The sequence below is a fragment of the Plasmodium inui genome (assembly GCF_000524495.1).
Source record: "Plasmodium inui San Antonio 1 unplaced genomic scaffold supercont1.4, whole genome shotgun sequence".
Taxonomy (NCBI): domain Eukaryota; phylum Apicomplexa; class Aconoidasida; order Haemosporida; family Plasmodiidae; genus Plasmodium; species Plasmodium inui.
Genome location: NW_008481838.1, coordinates 93,570 through 114,974, shown reverse-complemented (window position 1 = coordinate 114,974; position 21,405 = coordinate 93,570). Strand labels below are relative to the sequence as shown.

The 21,405-nt window shown below is 42.0% G+C and overlaps 5 protein-coding genes across 5 annotated transcripts; 4 read left to right on the top strand and 1 right to left on the bottom strand.

Moving 5' to 3' along the window:
• Positions 1 to 218: 218 nt before the first annotated feature.
• On the top strand, positions 219 to 2,099 carry C922_01181 (hypothetical protein; the record flags this gene model as incomplete). The annotated part of the gene is made up of 2 exons (XM_008816789.1): positions 219 to 303; positions 502 to 2,099. 2 exons carry the CDS (start codon positions 219 to 221, stop codon positions 2,097 to 2,099), a joined length of 1,683 nt encoding a protein of 560 aa, XP_008815011.1.
• Positions 2,100 to 3,782: 1,683 nt separating this feature from the next.
• Positions 3,783 to 4,658, top strand: C922_01180 (50S ribosomal protein L31e; the record flags this gene model as incomplete). The annotated part of the gene is made up of 3 exons (XM_008816788.1): positions 3,783 to 3,888; positions 4,095 to 4,246; positions 4,461 to 4,658. The coding sequence occupies 3 exons, from the start codon at positions 3,783 to 3,785 to the stop codon at positions 4,656 to 4,658; spliced, it is 456 nt and encodes a 151-aa protein (XP_008815010.1).
• A 1,234-nt stretch (positions 4,659 to 5,892) lies between these two features.
• C922_01179 (hypothetical protein) lies at positions 5,893 to 9,686 on the top strand (the record flags this gene model as incomplete). The annotated part of the gene is made up of 8 exons (XM_008816787.1): positions 5,893 to 6,540; positions 6,861 to 7,004; positions 7,179 to 7,311; positions 7,471 to 7,566; positions 7,740 to 8,326; positions 8,523 to 8,702; positions 8,875 to 9,273; positions 9,471 to 9,686. 8 exons carry the CDS (start codon positions 5,893 to 5,895, stop codon positions 9,684 to 9,686), a joined length of 2,403 nt encoding a protein of 800 aa, XP_008815009.1.
• Positions 9,687 to 11,792: 2,106 nt separating this feature from the next.
• Positions 11,793 to 14,285, top strand: C922_01178 (SCY1 protein kinase; the record flags this gene model as incomplete). The annotated part of the gene is made up of 1 exon (XM_008816786.1): positions 11,793 to 14,285. The coding sequence occupies one exon, from the start codon at positions 11,793 to 11,795 to the stop codon at positions 14,283 to 14,285; it is 2,493 nt and encodes an 830-aa protein (XP_008815008.1).
• Positions 14,286 to 15,632: 1,347 nt separating this feature from the next.
• Positions 15,633 to 16,171, bottom strand: C922_01177 (cofilin/actin-depolymerizing factor like 1; the record flags this gene model as incomplete). Its single annotated transcript, XM_008816785.1, has 2 exons — positions 15,633 to 15,793; positions 15,964 to 16,171. 2 exons carry the CDS (start codon positions 16,169 to 16,171, stop codon positions 15,633 to 15,635), a joined length of 369 nt encoding a protein of 122 aa, XP_008815007.1.
• Positions 16,172 to 21,405: the final 5,234 nt, after the last annotated feature.

Below are 21,405 nucleotides of genomic sequence, written 5' to 3'. Positions count from 1 at the left end.
TCAAACAACATATAGATGCATCGTTCGGGGAAAGAACCAGAAGGCATATTACCCCATTCTGTCGCATGCACTTGTGGAAAAAAAAAAAAAAAAACTTGGAGTGCCAAGCGGTATGATTAAACACATAGATGCGGATACGTAAGCATGTGCGTGTTTGTATGTTTCTATCTTTGTTTGTGAAACTAGGTGGGACCTGATTAGTCGATTTGTTTACTAGAATGATTAAACGCGGGGAACCCTTTCGCTCCAAGTTTGAGTACAAGTACCTGCTTTACGCCCTCTCGTTTGTGTCGCTCAACGTGGGTAAGGGAAGGAAGAGTGCCTGTCTCTCGCGCGAAAGGCTCGGGTGTGGGCGTCGCCGATGTGTCGAATGAGCGATGGAATCGATGGGCATTACAGCTCATCCGTTTTAGCCTCCCCGAGGCGCACGCAGTCGGTTAAGACATCGCTCTCGCGACTGCCCATTGCGCGGCTGCCCATTTTGCTACTCCCCCCTCGCAGGAGTTTGCAATGAGTACATTAAACGGAAAAAGGAAAAGTACAAACATGTGGAGCAGAAGATCTACTTCCACCTGACGGAGAAGAACTTTGAATTTATCGATAAAAAGAAATATGCCACTCGAATCGAAAAGGTATGCGCAAATTTCAACTTGCCCCTTGTCGCAATTTCAGGGGCAGCAAATAATTACTACCCTGTGGACTACCACTTGCAATATTTGAATAACCTCTTTGAAGGGAAAAAAGACGATTTAAGAAAGTTAATCGAAGATGGGAATAAAAAAAAAGTGGAAGCAAACAAACATGTAGAAGCAATAGTGGAGGATGTGATAAAATTTATGGAGGTCCAGTGTGCAGTGACGGATCACGAAGGGGAAGAGGCGGATTCTTCCCCCCCAGTGCAATCCTTTCTGGAGAACCTCAATTGGGCGCACTTAAAGGAATTCATTTTTGAGCGTAACAGGGTTAAGGTTAAATCGATCGACGATTTTGTAGACACCCTGATCGATGAGCTATATATCTATGCGTACATTTACCTGCTAGTTAATTACAAGAGAAACAACTTTTTCGACTTTGTGAGGAGGAAGCGGTCGTACAGGCACTGCAGTGAAAATGTGGGAAAGGATCTAGGCTTGGAGCTAAGCAGCTACTTGGGGTTAGGTGAGGCTGGCGCAGAAGCAACGGTAAGCGTGACAAACGCTGCTGTGCAAGAGGAGCCGGTCGTCGAACCTGCCAAATACGTCCTGAACATCGACACGGTGAAAGAAATACAGGCCAGCCTGGCAACCTACGGAGTAGTCGTTTTGAAAAACTTCCTCACTAAAGTAGACATAGAGAAAATAAAAAAAGACTTATTTCTCGACAAAAAAGAAAGTAACGTATCGCCCCTTCTCATGGATAGGGATAATAACATCTTCTGCATACGACCCACACGGGGAAGGCAGTACTGCATACTACGAAACAGCAAAGTGAGTGACCTCTTCACAAATTTGCAGCAGTACTGGATGAACATCATTTATGCCTACTTACCAATTGGGGGGTACCAAAATGTGTACGATTTGATGGAAAAAAATGCAATTTTAAAAATGGATGATTTTAAAAGTGTAAATGTATCGAGTGAGAGGAATGAGAAAATATTTTTATCCGAATTGCAATTGGTGAACAACGAACCTTTGAGCGAAATTCAGTCACACCATGTCGACAATGGGTTAAGTGGGGTAAGCGTTATTTTGCCGCTGCATAAGATAAACGAGGAGTCAGGGAACTTTGAATTTTTTCTCGGAACACATTTATTTACGTCCATAAAAATGAAAAAAAAAAGGAAGGAAAAAATTCACAATTTTAAGAGATTTTTACAGATATATTACCAAACAGGGTCTTCCTTCATTCCCGATGTAAATCCACAAGACGTCATCATTTATGACTCCAAGATTTTGCATAGGGGGTTGTCAAACAATTTGTGGGTTAAGAATTCTTCCCTGATTTATCGGTATGATTATAAGAAGTATCCTCCCCCTGGACAGGACTTCATTGACATTTGCTCGTACAACTTTATTGGGAAATGCATTTCCGTTTTTAATTTTTTGGGTAAGTATCTCTAGTGGGCGAGCCGGGGGGAAGGGGTTCCGTTTGCGGTGAGTTGGAAGGAAAAAAAGGGAGGACGGAAGAAGCTGTCGAAGGATAAAGAATTTTTTTTTTTTTTATGTACATCCAATTGCATTTTCCTATGCGCATATATACACATTTATACCTTCGGGGTGTCATCCCCAACAGGTTCATGTTAACACCACGTCTACTACGAATTTCACGTTCCGCGGTTTATTTGCTTCCCAAAGGGATTGGGTGTGATAAAAGACGGTGTGCTTCACCGCCCTTTTTTTTCCCCATTTTGTGAAGGAACGAACTATGAAGACGTACACCCTTGGGTAGTCTCCCCTTCTGCGATGCCCTGCGGGATGTTCTCAATTACGCTACTCCACAATGGCGCAACAGTTGGTTGTCTCCCTACACGTTCACATTTTTTTCATGTGGCGAAAACTGCACCCCTTTTCTGCATTTAAAAGGAGTACACATAGAACAATTGCCCTTTAAAAATGGTAAAAAATGATGGACCAGTTTACTTATTTTGTGCAATTCTTAAAGGGGAGAAATTTTTTTGCCTTTTCGAAGGGGTAAAAATTAGCTAATCTTCGCCAACTCAATTTGCTTGTGCCTCCTTCCAAATGTGAACGCAAAGCGCTTCGCGTGAATAGCAAAATGAAGGAAAAATGGTATGTTTAGGGGAAAGAAAAAAAATAAATGGCAATCGGTGTGGGCGTATCCCGTTGATAATTTTTGCCCCGGGCAGGAAAAACCCCCCTCGGGCCCCTTGACATTTTACGAAACGGGGAAGAAAAAAGCGGAGGCGTTTTTCCTTCACATCTGGGAAAAGGAAATGCTCATTTTTAAGAGAGCACGAACAATAGCGGAAAAGATGTATAAAAGTCTAAAATGAGCAAACCAAATACAACACCAGAATGGATTATCCTCTTATACGTTTTTGGGGGAGGAAAAAAAGGGTGCATTTTTTTTCCCCTTTTTCTGCTGCATACATCCCTCACGGCAACGCCCTCTTCGCATGACAAACGCGCACGCTGTGCCATTATATATAATTGCGAAGCCCCAATGGTGGAAAAAAAAAAAAAAACTCGACCTATATATGATGCAATATGAAACCCCCCTCGAAGTTATATCTACCGTGCGCATCGAATTCCGAATACCATCGCGCCAGGTGACGCAGAGGTGGGAAATCCGCGTATGCACGCATACGGATCTCAAAAAAGAGTGAACGTATGTGCTGCATATATTGTACCTACTTATATAAACATACTTATTGGGGAGAAAAGAAAGGAGCAATTTGAAAAAACAGCAACTTCAAAAAATAGCAACTTTAAAAAAATAGTAACTTTAAAAAAATAGCAACTTAAAAAAAAAAAAAATTAAGTCAGAACAAAAGAAACAAATCGGAATGCTATTTTGTAGTAGTTCATACCGCTTGAGGAGCAACATTTTTTTAGCATAAAAACGAAGGGAATTTTTTATAAATTTCGCTTAAAAGAAGCCACATTTCAACCGTCGTGTGGATTTTCTTTTGATAAATTCCAGCATCCCTGTTTTGCGATCCCCCACGGAAGATAAAAATGGCGAAAGGTATTGAAAAGAGGAAGGCGCATTGTACGAGCCAGCACGTATATTTTATTGCGCGTTTGTGCTGAAATGGAGGAGGCCTTTGCTGGAATACTAAAATGAGGGGGAAAAAAAGAAAAGCACAAACACAGAAAGGCATAGACGCAGGAAGGCACAAGCGCAGAAAGGCAGAAAAGAAATATGTGCTTCCTTCTCCGAAGCGAAGTGCTTCAAAAAATAAGAGGGGCTTCCTAGCATTGAAAGAAAATCGCCAGGAAGCAAAGCACAACTGAGCGACTCCCAGGGGACGGAAGCACAGTTTCTCGAAATGAGTGTTGCATGAGTGAAAAGCAACAGAATTAACCCCGCACATAGTACAGTATAATATAACGTAATATCGATGCCCTTTATTTTTTACCCCCTCCGCGCAGCTGTCAAGAAGCAGAAGAAAACGCTTAAACCAGTGACGAAAGTCATCACCATAAATCTTAGCAAGTTGACGCATGATGTGTGCTACAAAAGAAAGGCTCCAAGAGCCATCAAGGAAATAAGGAACATCGCAGGAAAGCTCATGCACACAAAGGTACGCATGCGTCGCCGCCTTGATTGGGCGCCTTTGCCTTTTCCCTTATATTGTTACTTCGTTGGAAACGTGTGTGAAGCTTTGCCTGCAAATGTGCCAACGCGGGTTTATACGTACATTCAGTTACGGCTGTACACGAATATGTATACATATGCGTTAAATGTGTATGCTTCCACGAATGGCTTGCCATGTTGCCCCCCTTCAATTATTGCAGGACGTACGTTTGGACGTTAAACTCAACAAGTTCATATGGTCCAAGGGCATCAGGAACCCCCCCAAGAGGGTTCGAGTAAAAATAGAAAGGAAGAGAAACGAAGATGAGGACTCCAAGGAGAAAATGTACACAATCGTTCAACACGTCATGGTTGACACCTACAAGGGATTACTTAACGAATGCGAAGTGAACGAGTGAATGGGGTAAACTGGTGAAGGTGAATTAAACCAAGAGTCAGGCATAACAGAATTTGAAAATGTACGACTCAACATGTGTGTAACGCCTACGTTTGTATGGGCGCGGGAATCCGTTCCCGTCTTGGCTCGCCGCGGCGTATCGCTCCATCGCGTTACCACTTCGTTGCTTCGTCGCTTCAGGATTTCATCACGTGAGCACTTCATCGCTGCATAACTTCACAACCTTGCCATTTTATTTTAAATTAAAAAATTCTTTTTTTTTTATTAACGCGTAAAAGGAATTAAAGTTACCAGTTGGCCTCTTCTTTAGCACATTTCGTAGCCACGAATTTAACTTAAAAATATGAGGAAAATATTTTCGAATGGTCAGGCTGAATAGATAGGCAAAATGGTTTTCCTCAAGGAAAAAAAAAAAGAGAAAAGAAAAAAAGAACCTCGCTGGCTAGCACCAATTAAGTGTAATATTTTGGCATCTTCGGGTGGTCTATAGCGTAGTTTTCTTTCCGTTTTGCATCATTCCAGTATAGGAGTAAATATGTACGAAGTGGGCACAATTTTTACTCTCCCAATTTATGCTCCCCAATAGTTAAATAAACGCATAAACAGAACTGTTTATTTCACTTGGTGAAAACTTCTTCTTTTTTTTTTTTTTTGTATGAACAGCTTGTTCAGAATAAAGAGAAAGAAAAAAATGTGCACACAAAAAGGTAGAAGAGAAAATTGAGGTTTTTTTTTTTTTTACAACACAAATGGCGCCTGTTCTTTCATTTTTTTTTCTTCTTTTCTGCAAAATATATGTAGCGCCGTTTTTTTTTTGAAACTCATTTTTTTTAACATTATTGTGTAATTTTGGAAAGAAAAAAATATTGAGCCACTATAAACGCATTACATACATATATGTGTCGTATGAGGAGCAGGTGCCACGAAATTACGTGCGAGTAAGAAGGCAACAGAACGGAGAAACTGCATGCATGGGAGGATGGCACACTATGCGGTTTAAGACTTTTAAGAAACTTTTTTTTTAAAATGCCCAAAAAAAGATGCACTTCTTCGAGCTCGTCCACATTATTTACCTTAAATTTTAGATAAAATAAAAATCAGTAGCATGCTCGACTGGCATGTACCTACTTCCACACACTTTATATGATGAAGTAACAAAAAAAAAAAAAAAAAAAATAGATACGAAAAAGGAAAAACTACACAAGTAGAAGTCGACAATTTGAACTTACAACACGATGAATAAAGCTAGCGAACTAAGTACCTACTTCAGGATTAATAGCGAATTCGTGAATAAAAGTGAAGATGAAATCGAAAAGTTTTATGTGTGGACATATAAAAGTCCAAATGTGGACCGTTACCCCGATGTTGTTTTTTTTAAATGCTTAGTTCTTAGCGTCGATGGAGACAATTATAGAGTGAAGGAAATCTGCCCAGAGACGAACAGCGAGTATGTAGTGAAAAGAGAGCACTTGTTTAATTGTAATAATATGGTGAATGTAAACAGTCACAGGCTAAACGACATGGTGCATCAAAATTCGGCCGAAATTTTAAACACCCTGGCCATGAGGTATGAACAGAATTTTATCTACACCATAGCCGAGCCAATGTTAATTTCGATAAACCCATACCAAATAATTGATGTCAATATGGATGATTACAAAACTAAGAATTCGGACGAACTCCCTCCGCATGTCTACACGTATGCGAAGGATGCAATGCTGGATTTTATAAATACTAAAAATTGTCAGTCCATTATTATAAGCGGGGAAAGTGGGTCTGGTAAAACGGAGGCCTCCAAGCTGGTTATTAAGTTTTACCTGTCTGGGATCAAGGAGGACAACAGCATTTCGAAAGCGTTGTGGGACTCCAACTTTATACTAGAGGTGCTGGCTCGGTTGTGAGTGGGAGCTCGTGCGTATGTCCATATATTTTTCGATGTGTGCACTCCTTTACCCACGATCTGACCAAAGCGGAGTTACAACTTGGTGCCATCATCAGCATTGTGTGTTTTTTCTCTCCTCCCCAGTGGCTCCCAGTTTGACGCAAGTGTGGACAAATGTGTGGTCCCACTGGGGAGCAATACCGATGTGACAACTGCGGTAGCGGACGCGGCAACGTCCTTGAACCCTTAAGAACATGCACATGTTAAGTGCAACGCGTCCTTTTTATTTTCCCCTCCCGTCCATTTACTGCTCACCTGTAGGCCTTCGGAAACGCCAAAACTATAAAGAATAACAATTCCAGCAGGTACGGAAAGTACATTAAAATTCAGTTGGACGAAAACCAGAACATTGTCTCTTCTTGCATTGAAATTTTTCTCTTGGAAAAGATAAGAGTCGTGTCACAGGTAAGTCCTTTTTTTTTTTTTTTGAGGGGAGAAAGGCCGCAGAGCGATCAGAAAGCTGGATGATCTGGTGAAGGGCATTTCTGAAGCTGTGCGATTTGTTTGACATCCATTTGGTTACTCCCTTTCTACACTCGTTTGAATGATTATATCTTTCCACCTTCTCAACTTGTTAAGGAGCAAGAGGAAAGATGCTACCACATTTTTTACGAAATCCTCCATGGAATGAGTACGGAGATGAAGAAAAAGTACAACATTAAATCAGAATCGGAGTACAAGTACATTTCTAACAAGTGCATTACCATACCGGGTGGGTGCAAAAAGGGAGAAAAAAAAAGAGGATAGCAAAAGAGGGTATAAACAGTAACGAAAATGTATGGTCATAACGGTGGTGACCAACAACTCAGCTTTGTAGTTTGTCCTTATGGTTGTTACCCCATTTGCCGCCTACCACAACTTACCTCCACAGAAATTGATGACGCTAAAGATTTTGAGAATTTAATAACTTCCATGGAAAAAATGAATATGTCTACTTTGAAGGATGATCTGTTCCGCACCCTATCAGGTAGAAATGTGCAACTGTGTAATGTCTCCACCCGCTTCGATCTGATGGACGTGTTCATGTGTGCAAATTGTAGATCTGCACATGTAACCAGCTTTTTTTTGTGTGTTTCCTTTTTTTATTTTATTTTATTTTATTTTTTTTGGGGGTGGTTCCCCTTTTTCCATGGTTCGTAGGAATAATGCTATTAGGAAATATTGAATTTGACGAAATTGAGAAGGGCGGGAAAACAAATTGCAGCGAGCTGAATGAGGAAAATTTAAAAATTGTTCAGGAGACAAGTGACTTGTTAGGCATCGACGACGTCAGCTTGAGCAACAGCTTAACATTCACAGAAAAGAACATAGCGAACCAGAGGATAGAAATCCCGCTATCTGTTGAAGAGTCCCTATCCATTTGCCGATCCATTTCGAAGGACATATACAATAAAATATTTGAGCATATCACGAAGAAGATAAATGAGTTTCTAAACAACAACAAGGAGTTGGATAGGTATATAGGTATACTTGACATTTTCGGGTTCGAAATTTTTCTCAAAAATTCTCTGGAGCAGCTACTCATTAATATAGCGAATGAGGAGATTCACAACATATACCTCTACGTGGTGTACGAGAAGGAGTCTAACCTTTACAAGAGCGAGGGCATCATCGCTGAGTCTGTGAAGTACACGACAAACGAAAGCATCATCGACTTGCTTCGAGGGAAGACGAGCGTGATATCCATTTTGGAGGACTCTTGCCTGGCCCCGGGAAAGAAGGACGAGGTGGGCCGCGAGCAAGTGTGCGAATGTGCGTGTGTGAAAGGGGGCACGTTTACATTTGGTGCCCCTGTTCGGTGTCTTCCACAACTGATTTGCAGTATTGTTCCCTTTATCATTTTGTTTACCAATTTCACTTTTTCGCCGCGTCTACCCCTTTCAATTTTTCGCTGCGTTTATCCCTTCCCCTTTCTCCCCTCAGTCCATCGTGGGAGTTTACGCGAACAAGTTCGCCAAGCACCCGCAGTACGTCACCTGCAAAAGGGACATGAACGGCAGCTTCGTCATTAAGCACACCGTTAGCGACGTTACCTACAGCGTTTCGAACTTCATTTCGAAGAATAGAGATATTTTGTCTCCCAACATCCTGCGGATGCTGAAGGTGGGCCTTTTTCGCAGCGCGGCCAATTGGACGGCACCGATTTCTCCACTAATATATGAACAAAGCGCAAGTTGCATGCTGAATAATGACCCCATTTTATTTCCAATAGCATGTGACGTTACGACATGATAATGGTGCCCATTTATCTCCCACTTTTTCTTCCCTTTTGGAGGTCTCCAAGAACAACCTGGTCAGAAGCATGTACGAAGACGTAGAAGTGACGGATTCCTTGGGAAGAAAAAACTTAATCACATTTAAATATTTGGAAAACCTTAAAAAAATCAGCTCCTATTTGAAAAGCACAAATATATATTTTATAAAATGCATTAAGCCAAACGAAAATAAAGAGAAGAATAATTTCAATCAGAGGAAAGTTTTTCCTCAGCTATTTTCCTTGTCTATTGTTGAAACTTTAAATATAAAATATTTCTTTCAGTACAAGTACACCTTTGCTTCTTTCCTTAGCTATTATCAATACTTGGATTTGCCCACTTCGAATGACAATGCCTTGGACGACAAGAGCAAGGTGTCCAAGATGCTTCGGCAGAACTTCGGCGACGATTCATACAAGGTGAGGAGTCCATGTGGGAATATTGGACAGAAATTGAGTCGTTTTTGCGGAAAGGCAAACATTGATACTTGCAGAAGGGGGTTGGAGGCGGGGTCGACGGCAATCTGCCGAACCGCATCGCTCTTACCATTCCCACCCCATCACCTCGCTCTTACCATTTCTACCCCATCGCATCGCTTTTATCATTCCACGCACAGATCGGAAATACCATGGTCTTCTTAAAAAAGGAAGCCATGCACACTATTCGAGAAATAATTTACAACAACCTAAAGAGCTACAGAAACCTGTGCAACATTACGAGCGCATTGATTACAAAAATTAAGAAGAAGACAATCGTGGATGAAAACATAAAGCATTTGCAGCTAGCTCAGGCGTACTTCAGGAAACACAAGTACATTGCACAGCTGAAGTAGGGCTTACCCGTTCATCTCCTCCTCTCTTCCCTCTCTTTGGTGATGTGCAGCATGTGGGTGCCCCAAGCTGGGTAGGATTTCCACCACACCACTTTGTAATTCTTTCTCCGTTTTTTTTCCTCTACCTCCTGAGGAATGTTTAACGAAGACACATGTGCTTAGGCAAGTTTTAAATTTTTTGAGCCCCGAAATTTTTTTCTACATTTTTTCTTAGCCCTTGTCAGCACGAGCATGTGGTAGGCAGCGGGAGGCACGCCGGGTTGAACCTTCTGCAGGAGTTGACACGTCGAATGGCCCTTTCTATGCAACATACATTTGATGGCTTTATTTGAAGTTTTCTTTTTCTTTTTTTTTTTTTTTTGTCACATTTCAAATTAACCGAGCATATGGGGGGTTGGTGTGCACATTTACCACTTGACATTATTTTTCCTCTCCAGTTTGTTCCCTCCAAATCTGTGTGTAATTTTTTTTTCCTGGATAGACCCCCCAAGGGAGATGTATTAGCTTGTTCGAGCAGCCTGCGCGGTGGCGTGCTTCCACGCATGCTCGTGAATAACCGTGTGTCTTTTCTTTTCCCGGGTTCCTTTTCCCAGTTCGCAAATAGGGACCTTTCGAGGAGGTACACCCGAGGAAATGCCAAAGGTACGCCATACTATTACATCGGCTTATCCGCCAAGGATATGTTTCCACGTCGCCAAATAGGACAAGAGGATGTGTACTTAGGTTGGGGGCGGACGCACTGGTCGAGGTTGGTTGGTTGTGACGGTTGGATCTTTTATCGGTGTAAATAAACCCAAACAGGGGATACATTTTTTTCTTCTTTTTTTTCTTCCTCACATAGTTTGGGTCATATTGATCAGAATTAAAAATGATGTGCCGATTCAGGACAGAAAAAGTGGTGGCTACTTGCATATGCTCGGCATATTTTTGCCTGACCATTTTGGCAGCTGAATTGGGTGTGCCATAAAAATGGTCATCATGTTGTTAACTCATTTAAGACGCCAAGTTTGGGCGATCGAGTGTCGGCTTAACAATTGTTTCCTCCTCCACGTCGTGGTCTGTCCCTTTTTGCTTCCGCATCGGGAAGAAATCGTATACCCAAATGATGAGCTCTCTGGGGCAAGTATACACATAACCGTACATGCGGATGGGGGGAACTGCGCCACACATATTTGCAAAAAGTTAGCCCATGAAAAGGGAGGGGGTGCTTCAAGTGGGGAAACGTAAGGAACTTCTTTTTTGAGCAGAAGGAGATTTTACCTAGTTAGATGGGGTACTCTCAAAAATGGCAACCGAAAAGGAAGCAGCATAAAATGGGTGTACATATTGACCGTTAATTTTTCGAGTGACTCATTTTTTTCCTCGCACCATGCGATTGTGCCGCTATTGGCAAAGAGGAGTTGGAAATTTTGTGGCAGGCGCGCGGCATGCTCGCGAGGTACGACACTTTCGTCATCTTTGGTCACCTTTGCGTGGCACTGGTTGGACATTTTAGATGGACACTTTTCCGCAGTTTTGTGCGGTTAGGCCCCCGTTCCCGATTAGCCTTTCCCCACTTAAAATGACTAAGTGGTGAATGGTTCATTGGAGGGGGGGACTGAACGATTGAACCATTGATTGGACGACTGATTGGACGATTGCTTGGACGATTGATTGGACGTTTGATTGGACGTTTGATTGGACGATTTGGTTGAATCTTTCTCGTATGTAACGCTATATATAGAAGTGTTGCGCGAGCTGAGCTGGGAGGATTTCCACACCTTATCCTCGCAAATGGGCTAGGCTGCTCTTTCGTTGCACGCGAGTATTCAGCAACTTCCCTGTGGCCTGGTTGTCAGCTTATGCCTTTGTATAAGTTTAAAACCATTTGGGAAACGCGTAAGTGGGGAAAGGCCTTCGGTGTGGGGGGAGGTCCACCTGGGTAGGACTTCCACCCGACCGAATTGTCCACCTGCTCTTCGCTTCGTGAAGGTCAAGGCTGGTCAGGAACCAGGAGGGAATGAGAAGTAACCAGGAAGGATTGAGAAGTAATGAGGTTAACCCCCTTTTTCCTCGCTCCCCCCTTCCCGTTGCCTTTCCGCACAGCAGAACTAGCCAGTGAAGACAATGCTGCAGTACTTCGTAGGAAAGCTGTTCGGCGACCTGCCAGCCAACTTCAACTTCGTGGTAGGGAAAAGGTTAGAGTGCGGGAGTCCACAAAACGGGGGCTACTACTACGAAATGTACGAAGGAGTAAACAAAAATAATGAAGGGGTATGTATATTTATATATGATAAGAAAGGGAAGGAAGGAAGCAGGGAGAAACGATACACAAGTAACCATTTGGCTTTTTCCAAAAAATTAATTCATCCAAATATTTTAAAAGTCCTATATACATACGAGAGTGATAAGAGGATCTACATAGTGACAGAAAAATGTGTCCCGCTACACATTGAGGGGGTAAGGAGTGACCCATTATGGGGGTTATATGAAATATTTAGCGCAGTGTACTTTGTCAGCATGTGTAATTATGTTCACTGTTTGGTGAATCCTTTAAGCGTGTTTGTAAATGAAAGAGGGAGGTGGAAATTGTCCCTTTTTGATTGTATTCACGAGAAAGGTGAAAGTATCCATCACATTTTGAATGACCTAAAGGATCATATAGTTTGTACTTATGGCTATGCAGTTCCAATTCCAAATGGAGTTCATGCCACATGGGTAGATGCTCACGGATTGGCGTTCCTAATGGCTTGGTCGTACAAAAGTTACCTCGAACGAAGAAGCCATTTTGGAGATGCTGACCCAGGTGTTCCATCCATTAGGAGGAGTAGTCCCCATGGCAGTGGCACCGTTGCAGCAGAGAGAGGATATTATTTAAAAACGCCAATGTTGAATGGGGAGGATGCACACGAGGGATTATCAACCAGATATGTGTTCCAAGTAGATCTTCATAGGACCGCACAGGAATGCATACCGAAGAGATTATTGCCATTCTATAGAAACTTACTGAAGTATAGTAAAAAAGAAATAAACTTTTTCACCATTTTGGATGATCATAGCCTGAGAACAGACAGCACCATAAGTACAATGCTGTTCCTGACACAGATACATATGAAATCGAAGAGCGAAAAGGTACAGTTTCTTGATAACCTGTTTAGCAAGCTAGAGAATATCTCATCAAGTGTAAAAACGGAGAAAATTTTACCTGAACTTGTCCAGAATGTTGAAGTGTCTGAGAGTAGGGTGACCTGTCTGAAGATAGTCTTAACTATTTCGAGAGAACTACCAACAGAGCAATTTGACAAAATGATATTTCCAACTGTGTCCAAATATTTTTCCATAAAGGATAGATCAATCAGGTTCGTTTTGCTGGAAAATTTTCATCACATAGAGAAACACCTCACCAGTAACCACATGAACGAAATATATAATTCCTACCGCTATGGATTCTTGGATAATAACACGTCCATAAAAAATGAGAGTATAAAAAATTTCATTTATGTGTTTCCAAAATTGAAGTCAAATTTTAAGTCGTCTTCTTTGATGGCCTTGTTGGATAATTTGAGAGATTCTGATTTTTGCGTCAGGACAAATACGATAATTTGTGTGGCAAAAATTGCAAAATATATTCTGGACGATAAGGAGAATATACTTGAAAACGTCTACAAGGTTGGATTGCAGGAGTCATTTGTTCAGACTAGGTTAGCCACTATTCAGGCTGTTAAATTTACATATGACCAATTCAGTGCGAAGAAGTACGCTTCGAATATTTTGCCGCTCCTGGTTAGGTCCCTCATTGATGATTCATCGGAGGTTCGCCTCGCAGCGTTTGACGCGATGGACTCCGTGTGTGCGCAGCTCAGGGGAGATTTGCTGGGGGGTAGCACTTGTGGTAGCAGTCGTGGCAGCGGTAGCAGTCCACCGATACCCAGTGGCACGTCAAGTGGGGATGCTACTTCCACTTCTCCAGTGGACTTCTTAAAAGGTTACACTTTTATAAATAAGATAAAGGGAATTATCAGCGCGAAGGGGGAACTGGATGCGGGAAGCGGGTCGCGAGCCACCCAGGAGGGAGGTCCCAGTGTGAGTGACTTCTCCGGGACAGTTGTCCAAACGGGGGAGAAGGATAGCGATCCACTTAGCACCTTGGTTTATGACGTGCCCCCCGTCGGAGGCGCACTCGGCTCGGTAGGAAGTAGAACTCACCTTAATGTGAATTCCCAAACGGGGGTGTATAACAGCGGGGAGAGGCACTTGGCCGCGTTCCAGCAGGATTACGACCAAAGAGGCAATTTCATTTTTGAGGAGGAAATGAAAAATTACCACGACAGAAGGGGGTGGGAAGGTGGTGGCGATAGGCCTGGCCAAGGAGACAGGAGTGGCCACTACGAACAGGGAAATCAGGGTAGCTATTACAACTGCGAGTTGGTAAGTATGAGCAGGTCAGGTGAAACCAACCAAGAGGACAGCCTTTTTGACGGCAACTTCTATTTGGAGGAGTCCGCCAAAGGAACGGCCCAGAAAGCGGCCCAAAAAATCGACCTTGACATAGATGACTTTTTTAAGGAGTTCGACTTGAAAGAGGACAGCAGTGCCAAGGTGAAGTTGAGTTCGTTGTAGGTTAGGTGGGATGTAGGGCCCGTCTAGCTACTATTATTTTTTTGTTTAGCTAATTTGGCGACTTGCCTTTTTTGAGTCCATCCTGGTTTGCGCATCGCTACCCGGATGTTAACTTTGCCCTAGTCTTTGTCCTTCACTTTGATTTTTTTTTTTTTTTTCCGTTTCCTCCCATGGCTAAAATTTGCAAACGCAATTTTGAACATTTTTACGCTACCGTTGTCATTAATGGCGTGGGGGAATTTTCCCCCTTTTGAGTGAGCAATTTTGTATGACCATTTTGTGAATGGAAGACGCACGAGCAAAATCAATAGGCGAGAGGGAAGAAGCGTGTGGGGGGAGGGGGGTAGCCGATTCTGCCCCATCTTGGGCCATCCCAATTTTTCACTCCCTCACGAGCGAAATTCACTTCGGAGGAAAATTTGCCACTTTCACATTCTTTCATTTTAACATCTATGAAAATTTTAAAAGGAGAGAAACACGGGTTTACATTATCTTCTATAATTGTGTTTAAATTGCAGAGGAGAAAATAAAAAAACATGCAAAAGAAGGCGAGAAGAAACACCTTTGGTAGACACATGCACATACATAGGCAAAAAAAAAAAAAAAAAAAAAAAAAAAAAAAAAAAAAAAACAGTTCGCTGGTGGCACTTGACTCCTGGCAACAACGTTTCCGCGGGCGAGCATGGGCGCTAGCACATATAAAAATATATACACAAATGCACACAACACATGTGCATATGCCCTGCTGCCAATGTCACGTGTGCATTTACAACTAAATGCACAGGGGAAGCGAGGATGGGGTTTTCGTTCCAGTTTATTTGCGCATTAAAAATGGTGTGTCTGGTGGTGCGTTTGAAGTTGCGCTTGGCGCTGAAGGCGTGTCCGCGCTTACGCCCGTGCGATGGAGGGATTCATCTGACGTGGCGCCCCGCCCAGCTACTCTTTTTCTCCCCAGCAGGGGACAATAAATTACGAATGTATACGAGCAAGGGGCTACGCGCATACGCATGTATATGCGTGCACACGTTAAATGCTTTTGCATTCCCCTTGGCCCTATAGCCATACCCCACTGGGTAACTGACTTATGTCATGGGCTCGGATTCATGAGGACTAACTCTAAGGGACATTTCCTCTTGGTTAATTTTTCCTTTTAATTTTAATATTTTATGATGAAAATTTCGTGCACACCAGAGGACAAGATCATATATATTTTTTTTTCTTTTCAGTTGCGCAGTAAAGCGAAATGGTTCATTCTGGTTTGGGTAAAAGACAAGTGCATCCATGTGCTCCCGTGCGTGTGTTCATCTGCCTATGGATGCAATGGAATTTTTCTTTAAAAAAAAAAATTTACTTCATATCGGCGACATCTTGGACGCTTTCTATAACTGACGTGAGCACGTTCACTCCTTCGATTTTTTTCAGTAGGGCTTGTTTGCTCGAGGCGTAGGTCATCCTGTCCCTGGAGTTTGAGGATTCCCGTGCGTACATGAAGAAGTGAATCTTGTTGACTGCATGAGGGGAAAATTTGGGGTCAAAGGATGGGATAAGATGGTGTGTGAGAATGTGGGAATGGCGTGGCATGGATGTGGTAACGCGCGTGATGGGAAGTTTTGATGAACAGCGTGCTTGATTGTGTTTAGAAGGACTTATCGCCCACGTGGGGGAACGGCTCCCTAACCTGCATCAAACACAACATAGGCGCACTGGATTTTATCATTTTGGTCAATGGACTTCACGAGCTCCGTCAAAGTGGTGGCAGCACCTTTCGAGTGAATAATTATTTCGCAGTTCTCTATGACGAATATGATCCATCGACACGTCTTCCTGATTTTCATGTTGTTAAACTCGGTGATGCAGTTGTCGTTTACGCGAATGCCGCTTATCATTTTGGACGAACAGGAGGGAAGGAATGGGCAAAAAAGGGGAAACAATTGGGGGAAAGGGGCAAAAAGGGAAAATCAAGAAAAGGCTATGAACGAAATTTAAGCAGGAAGTTTTCGAATTTTTCAAATTTTTCACAATTTCAAAAATTTAAGCTTTCACGAATAGGAAATTTCACAAGTTGCAATTTCAGGAAAGGGGAAACTCACGCTTTAAAATTTTCACAAGTTGCGATTTTTTTGAAATGAAAAATGGGGAAGGAAAAAAAGTTAACTGGCCTCGATTGATGAGCGCATAGTTATTTCTTTTTTTGGTGTAGCATATTTCCCTTGGCATATTTCGTTTTCTTATTCGTTTTGTGTATTCGTTTTGATTGTTCGTTTTGCTTGTTCGTTTATGCTTGTTCGCTTTGCGTGTTTCTTTTGGGTGTTTAGTTTTTCCTTTTTAACATTTTATAAATGAAGCAAAAAAAAAAAAATTATACTCAAAAAAAAAAAAGAAAAAAAATGAATTGCCATTTGAGGGGTATACAAGTGTGATAAACATTACCGTTTTGTGTTTACGCGGGTATGGAATTTATGTATGTACGTGTGGGTGAATTTGCATTTGACCTTACGCATGAATTTCGTGCGAATGTGCCCATGTGTGAGCGTGTAAGTGCTACTGGGTGTGACTTAGCTATTATGGAAAGTGCGTGTTGCCATGTGTATATACGAGCCACAGGATGCGATGATTTTTTCACTTCCTTCCGGCCATATGGTGGTGGATTTATGCACGTGTGCTTTACACGCATACGCACGCCGCGCGCGGGGATAAGCTGCGGCGAACAGATCGCTAAGCAGATGGCCAACAGAGTGGCAAACGAGCTAACCAAACAAACGCATATGTGTCATAATCACTTCGCACTTGCGCCTTGTGTTACACCCCCTCCAGTGTGTATAAAAATTGGGAAAGCCACTTTGAGCGCATCCTGCGGTAATTTTTTTTTTTTTGAGAAATATTTGTTCTGGATGTCAATAAAGAAAGGCTAGTTGCATTTTCTGTGGGAATATACAAATTCGGTTGGCACTTTACGCGTCTGTTTTGCGCAGCCTTTTTGGTGGCTTTTCTGCATAATCATTTGGGCAAGCCATCGCGTGAGCTGTCGTAGCACCCTTGCAGTGAAGGCCAGCGCCAAGTGTAAATTACGCATGGGCTGCTAAAAAAAAAAGAAAAACGAAAGGAGGAAAATAAAAAAAAATAAAACAGAAAAAATAGAATACAACGTAGAAAGTGGATGCCAAGATCTTCCCCCAAGCGCTTGTAGGTACATGCTCACAATTATGTCCTCCAAAAAAGTTACCCAGTTGGAACAACATAACGCGAAACTTCTTTTCACCAAGCATGAATGCTCCACGGAGTTCATCATTAATCTTTTTTGTCGCGCACACGGTCAAAGGTGTGGGGGAAAAAGAAGACCACGTGCAGGTTGACCGAGCCCGGGGGCGCATTTCGGCAAAACAGGCTACGTAAATGATACACACGAGTACGCACATGTACAACCGTAGGCGTGTGTACACACTTATGGCTGCAAAGGACGGGGTGCTGCAAATTTGGTATTTCCTTCCTGAACGAAGACACTTTGTAAACATACGACCGTTAAGGAAAAACCATTGTGTATGATAAAGCAAGGCTGTACGTACATTCCACATCTACACATATATTTTTTTAGCATCATCAATATGGAAATTTTGTTCATTACGCAAGAAACCGCTTTTTTAAAAAGAGAAGACGTCGTGTCCTCCATTCCCATTAAGGCGCGCAGGTTGCTGGGGGTATCCCCTAGGTGACAGTTCTCCGAAATGAAGAGTTACCCTCAGCGCTGGTGAAATCTGGTCATCTTGCCATTTATGGGAGTCTTTTTTTGACCATCACCCTGCTGCGTGCCTCTTTGGTTATTTCGTTCCCACCGTGGTTACTAGCAGGTAAACTGTCTCCATTTCGTGGAAAGTTTGGACGTTTTCCAAGTCAGCTAACCGGAGCTAAACCACGCAGGTGAAACAAGTTGCCTGCATGTGTAAAATGTCCCCATGGTGTTAAAATGAGTTTACCCTCCGTGGATTGTTACACAAGTCATTTTGAAGTAAGCAACTGAGAGGGAAAAAAAGAAAAAAAAACGAAGGCGCAAATGAACATATTTACTTTTCCTTATTTGTGGGGGTGAAAGGAAATTGAATTTTCGAATTGTTTCTACGTGGACGTGGGGCCAATTATTTTGCGCTACATTTTTTGCGACATCGTTTGCGATAATGCACGTTGTCACTGATCAAGTAAGGCAAAGTAAGAGTCGGTAAAATTCATTATATAGCAGGGATGGAACTACACGTTTGGTTTCTCTCATGGTGATAGTTCTTTGAAGAAAAATTCGAAAATATTCTGCCTTGGGTGAAGCATAAACGACCTTGTGTTGAAGTCTATAGAAGGAACAGTTTAATCTTTCAACCTTGTCGAGGGTTTGTTCCGCTTGAAAGGGCACCCTGTCAGCAGCGCACGCCGTACGAAGGTTTATATTTGGGTATGCATGCAGTTATGTGTGTATGTCTCATTGAAGAACAGGGGGAGAAAAGAGCTCCACTTCGGCACTCTTTCCGGGACATTTGTTAGCAACTTTTTAAGCAAGTTTCTAATGACCGTTAAGGAATGGCAAAAATTGATGTTTTGGATTTGGCTACTGTCAAGAAGAAGCTATATTTTGCGATGTCACACATGGATGGTCGCTTTTCTCCGAAGGGTCTACCACGCATGGCAACATTCACTAGGGGTGAGCAAAACAATATGATGTGAAATCTGCATTTCTCTCTGAACCATCAGTTTGTTACGACCCAGTGTGCGCGTGTGGTATCATTTTAAATTTTGACCATTCCGTGGTGAAGCTTATGCAGGCGGTGTGGTAACAAGGTGGCATTTACACACTACGCAATTGTTTACACACGTTTGACAAAAAAAAAAAAAAATAATAATAGTGTCCCCAAGGAGCCGTAACGACGAACCCGTTTCGCATCTTTTTGTGATGATTGTCCGTAGCATGACCTTTTGCAAAAGTTTAATCTTGCCCTGCGCGCAGTAAGCCTCCCTCATTTTGCGATCATCACTGTTGATGCATGTGGTATGTTACATGAATGTCGAATTGACCAGTGCTTGACAAAAGCATACCACTTAGCCATTCTGGGAGGTAATGTGTGGAGGGAGGACAACTTGGTTGCCATCTCGGTCACATTTTCACCCCTCTAGGATGGACCATAAAGTTGCATACAAAAGGGGATAAATCTCGAGTACGCACGCCTACCTATTTTATGTACCTACCAAGGCAGGCGCGTAAGCACACAAGATGGACGAATTGGGCATTTTTAAAAGTTGCCCCTTATTTTTCAATTCCTTTGGCGAAAAATAAACAAAATGGGAGAAGAAAAACAAAGCCTAACGGTGAAACGTTTTTATGGCCAAGGCGAAATAGGGTGGTCCCCTAATGTTGGTGCTGCCGCTTTGTCACTTTTATGCGATGGGCGTATTCCCTCGTCGCGCGAGTGGCGAAGGGGTGAAGAGGGGGGTCGGGTCTACAAAAGTGTACCCTAAGTTGACCGAAAAATAGTGTTGGATATATTTTTCATGTCAAACTGTGATGGGGAAAATAACATAATTTAAAAAAAAGGAGAAGGAAGTGAAGTTACTGTAAGTCACACAAAAAGTGTGGATTTGAATTACGTTTGGGAGAGTATTTTTTCTTTTTTTTTAACTTTAAGGGTTACAAACTAAATGATATTATTTTACTATCTACAAAAGGGTTGCGAAAAAGGAAATAAAAATTCTGCGGAAAAAATTGTATGTTTTTATTTTTTGCCTATCCCCCAGTGGATATTTATTTAATTTCAAAGGAGTTTCCTCCCCCCCCAAAAAAAAAACGGCAGGGCTATTGTCGCTTCACCCAATGTACATATCCCTAGGTGACACCCTCCGCCTATTAACAGAGAAGCGGCGCCTCTCTTTTTACGCCTATTATTTTATGCTATTCTTGACGCTATTTTTTGCTTTATTTTTGCGCTATTTTTGAAGCTATTTTTGATGTATTTTTGACGCTATTTTTTTGCTGTATTTTTGTGCTATTTTTGACGCTATCTTCTCTCCTTTTACGTCCCTCCCCCGTTGGAAATTTCTGATGTTTTCTCATTTTCATTTTGCCATATGCTCTGCATATATTTTGGGGTTGAGAAATATTTTTTTAAGCTTTCTGCAAGTGCTCCTCTTTCTGCTTTTATCCATTAAGCTAAGAAAAAATACAGTGCCAGCAGCCCCCGCGCATCACCACAGCATCATCATCATATGTACCATGTAATTGCCAGTGTTTAGAAGTTGCTGGAGTAGCATAGTGGCGTGTACATATAATCTACATATATATGTATAATATATCTATATATAGATATATATATATGCTTGTGCGCATATAACGAGGTAGTTTCTTCTTTGCCCCGCTTTGGCCCCGCCTCCGCGTCGCTTTGCAGCGTCCGGTGTCACCTCTTTGCACTTTGCTTCTCTTCCTGTTTGCGTCACTTCCGTTATACTTTTCGCTTTCACTTCACTCTTTCTCTTCCCTCTTTCGCGGTGTTTTTTTCGTGTTTCTCCCCCCTTTGCGTTTTTTTGTGTTTTTTGTGCGTTTATGTCGCATTTACTTCCCATGTAATAATTCGCTTTTTCTCTCCTACAAATTTAACTTCACTTTTTTTTCTTCACAATTTTGTTCACTTTTAAGCCCCACGCCTTGCCATAAAATTAAATCCTTCACCTGTCGATTTAGTTTTTTGCGTGTTCAGTTTTTTTTTTTTTTATTCAATTACTGTTTATTCCTCTATAAAAAAAATCTCGAAATGTTTGAAGAAAAAAAATAAAAAAAAAAAAAACAAGTTTAGTAGATACTAGCAGAGTTTTTAATTTTTTAAAATTTTAAAAAGGCATCTCTCTCCCCAGAGTGAGTACGCCCCCCAGCCCCCCCATCACATATATACACGTACAAATATATGCGTACAGATATATGCATACAGATATATATACGTACAGATATATACGTACATACATATCCCCCCGCGCGTGTTTATCTTGTCGAACTTTCGTATGTATATCCCCCATGTGTTCATAGGCACTTGTGTATATATCTATATATGTGAAGTTGCGAAAATGTGAAGTATACGCACAGGTACGCGGATTTATA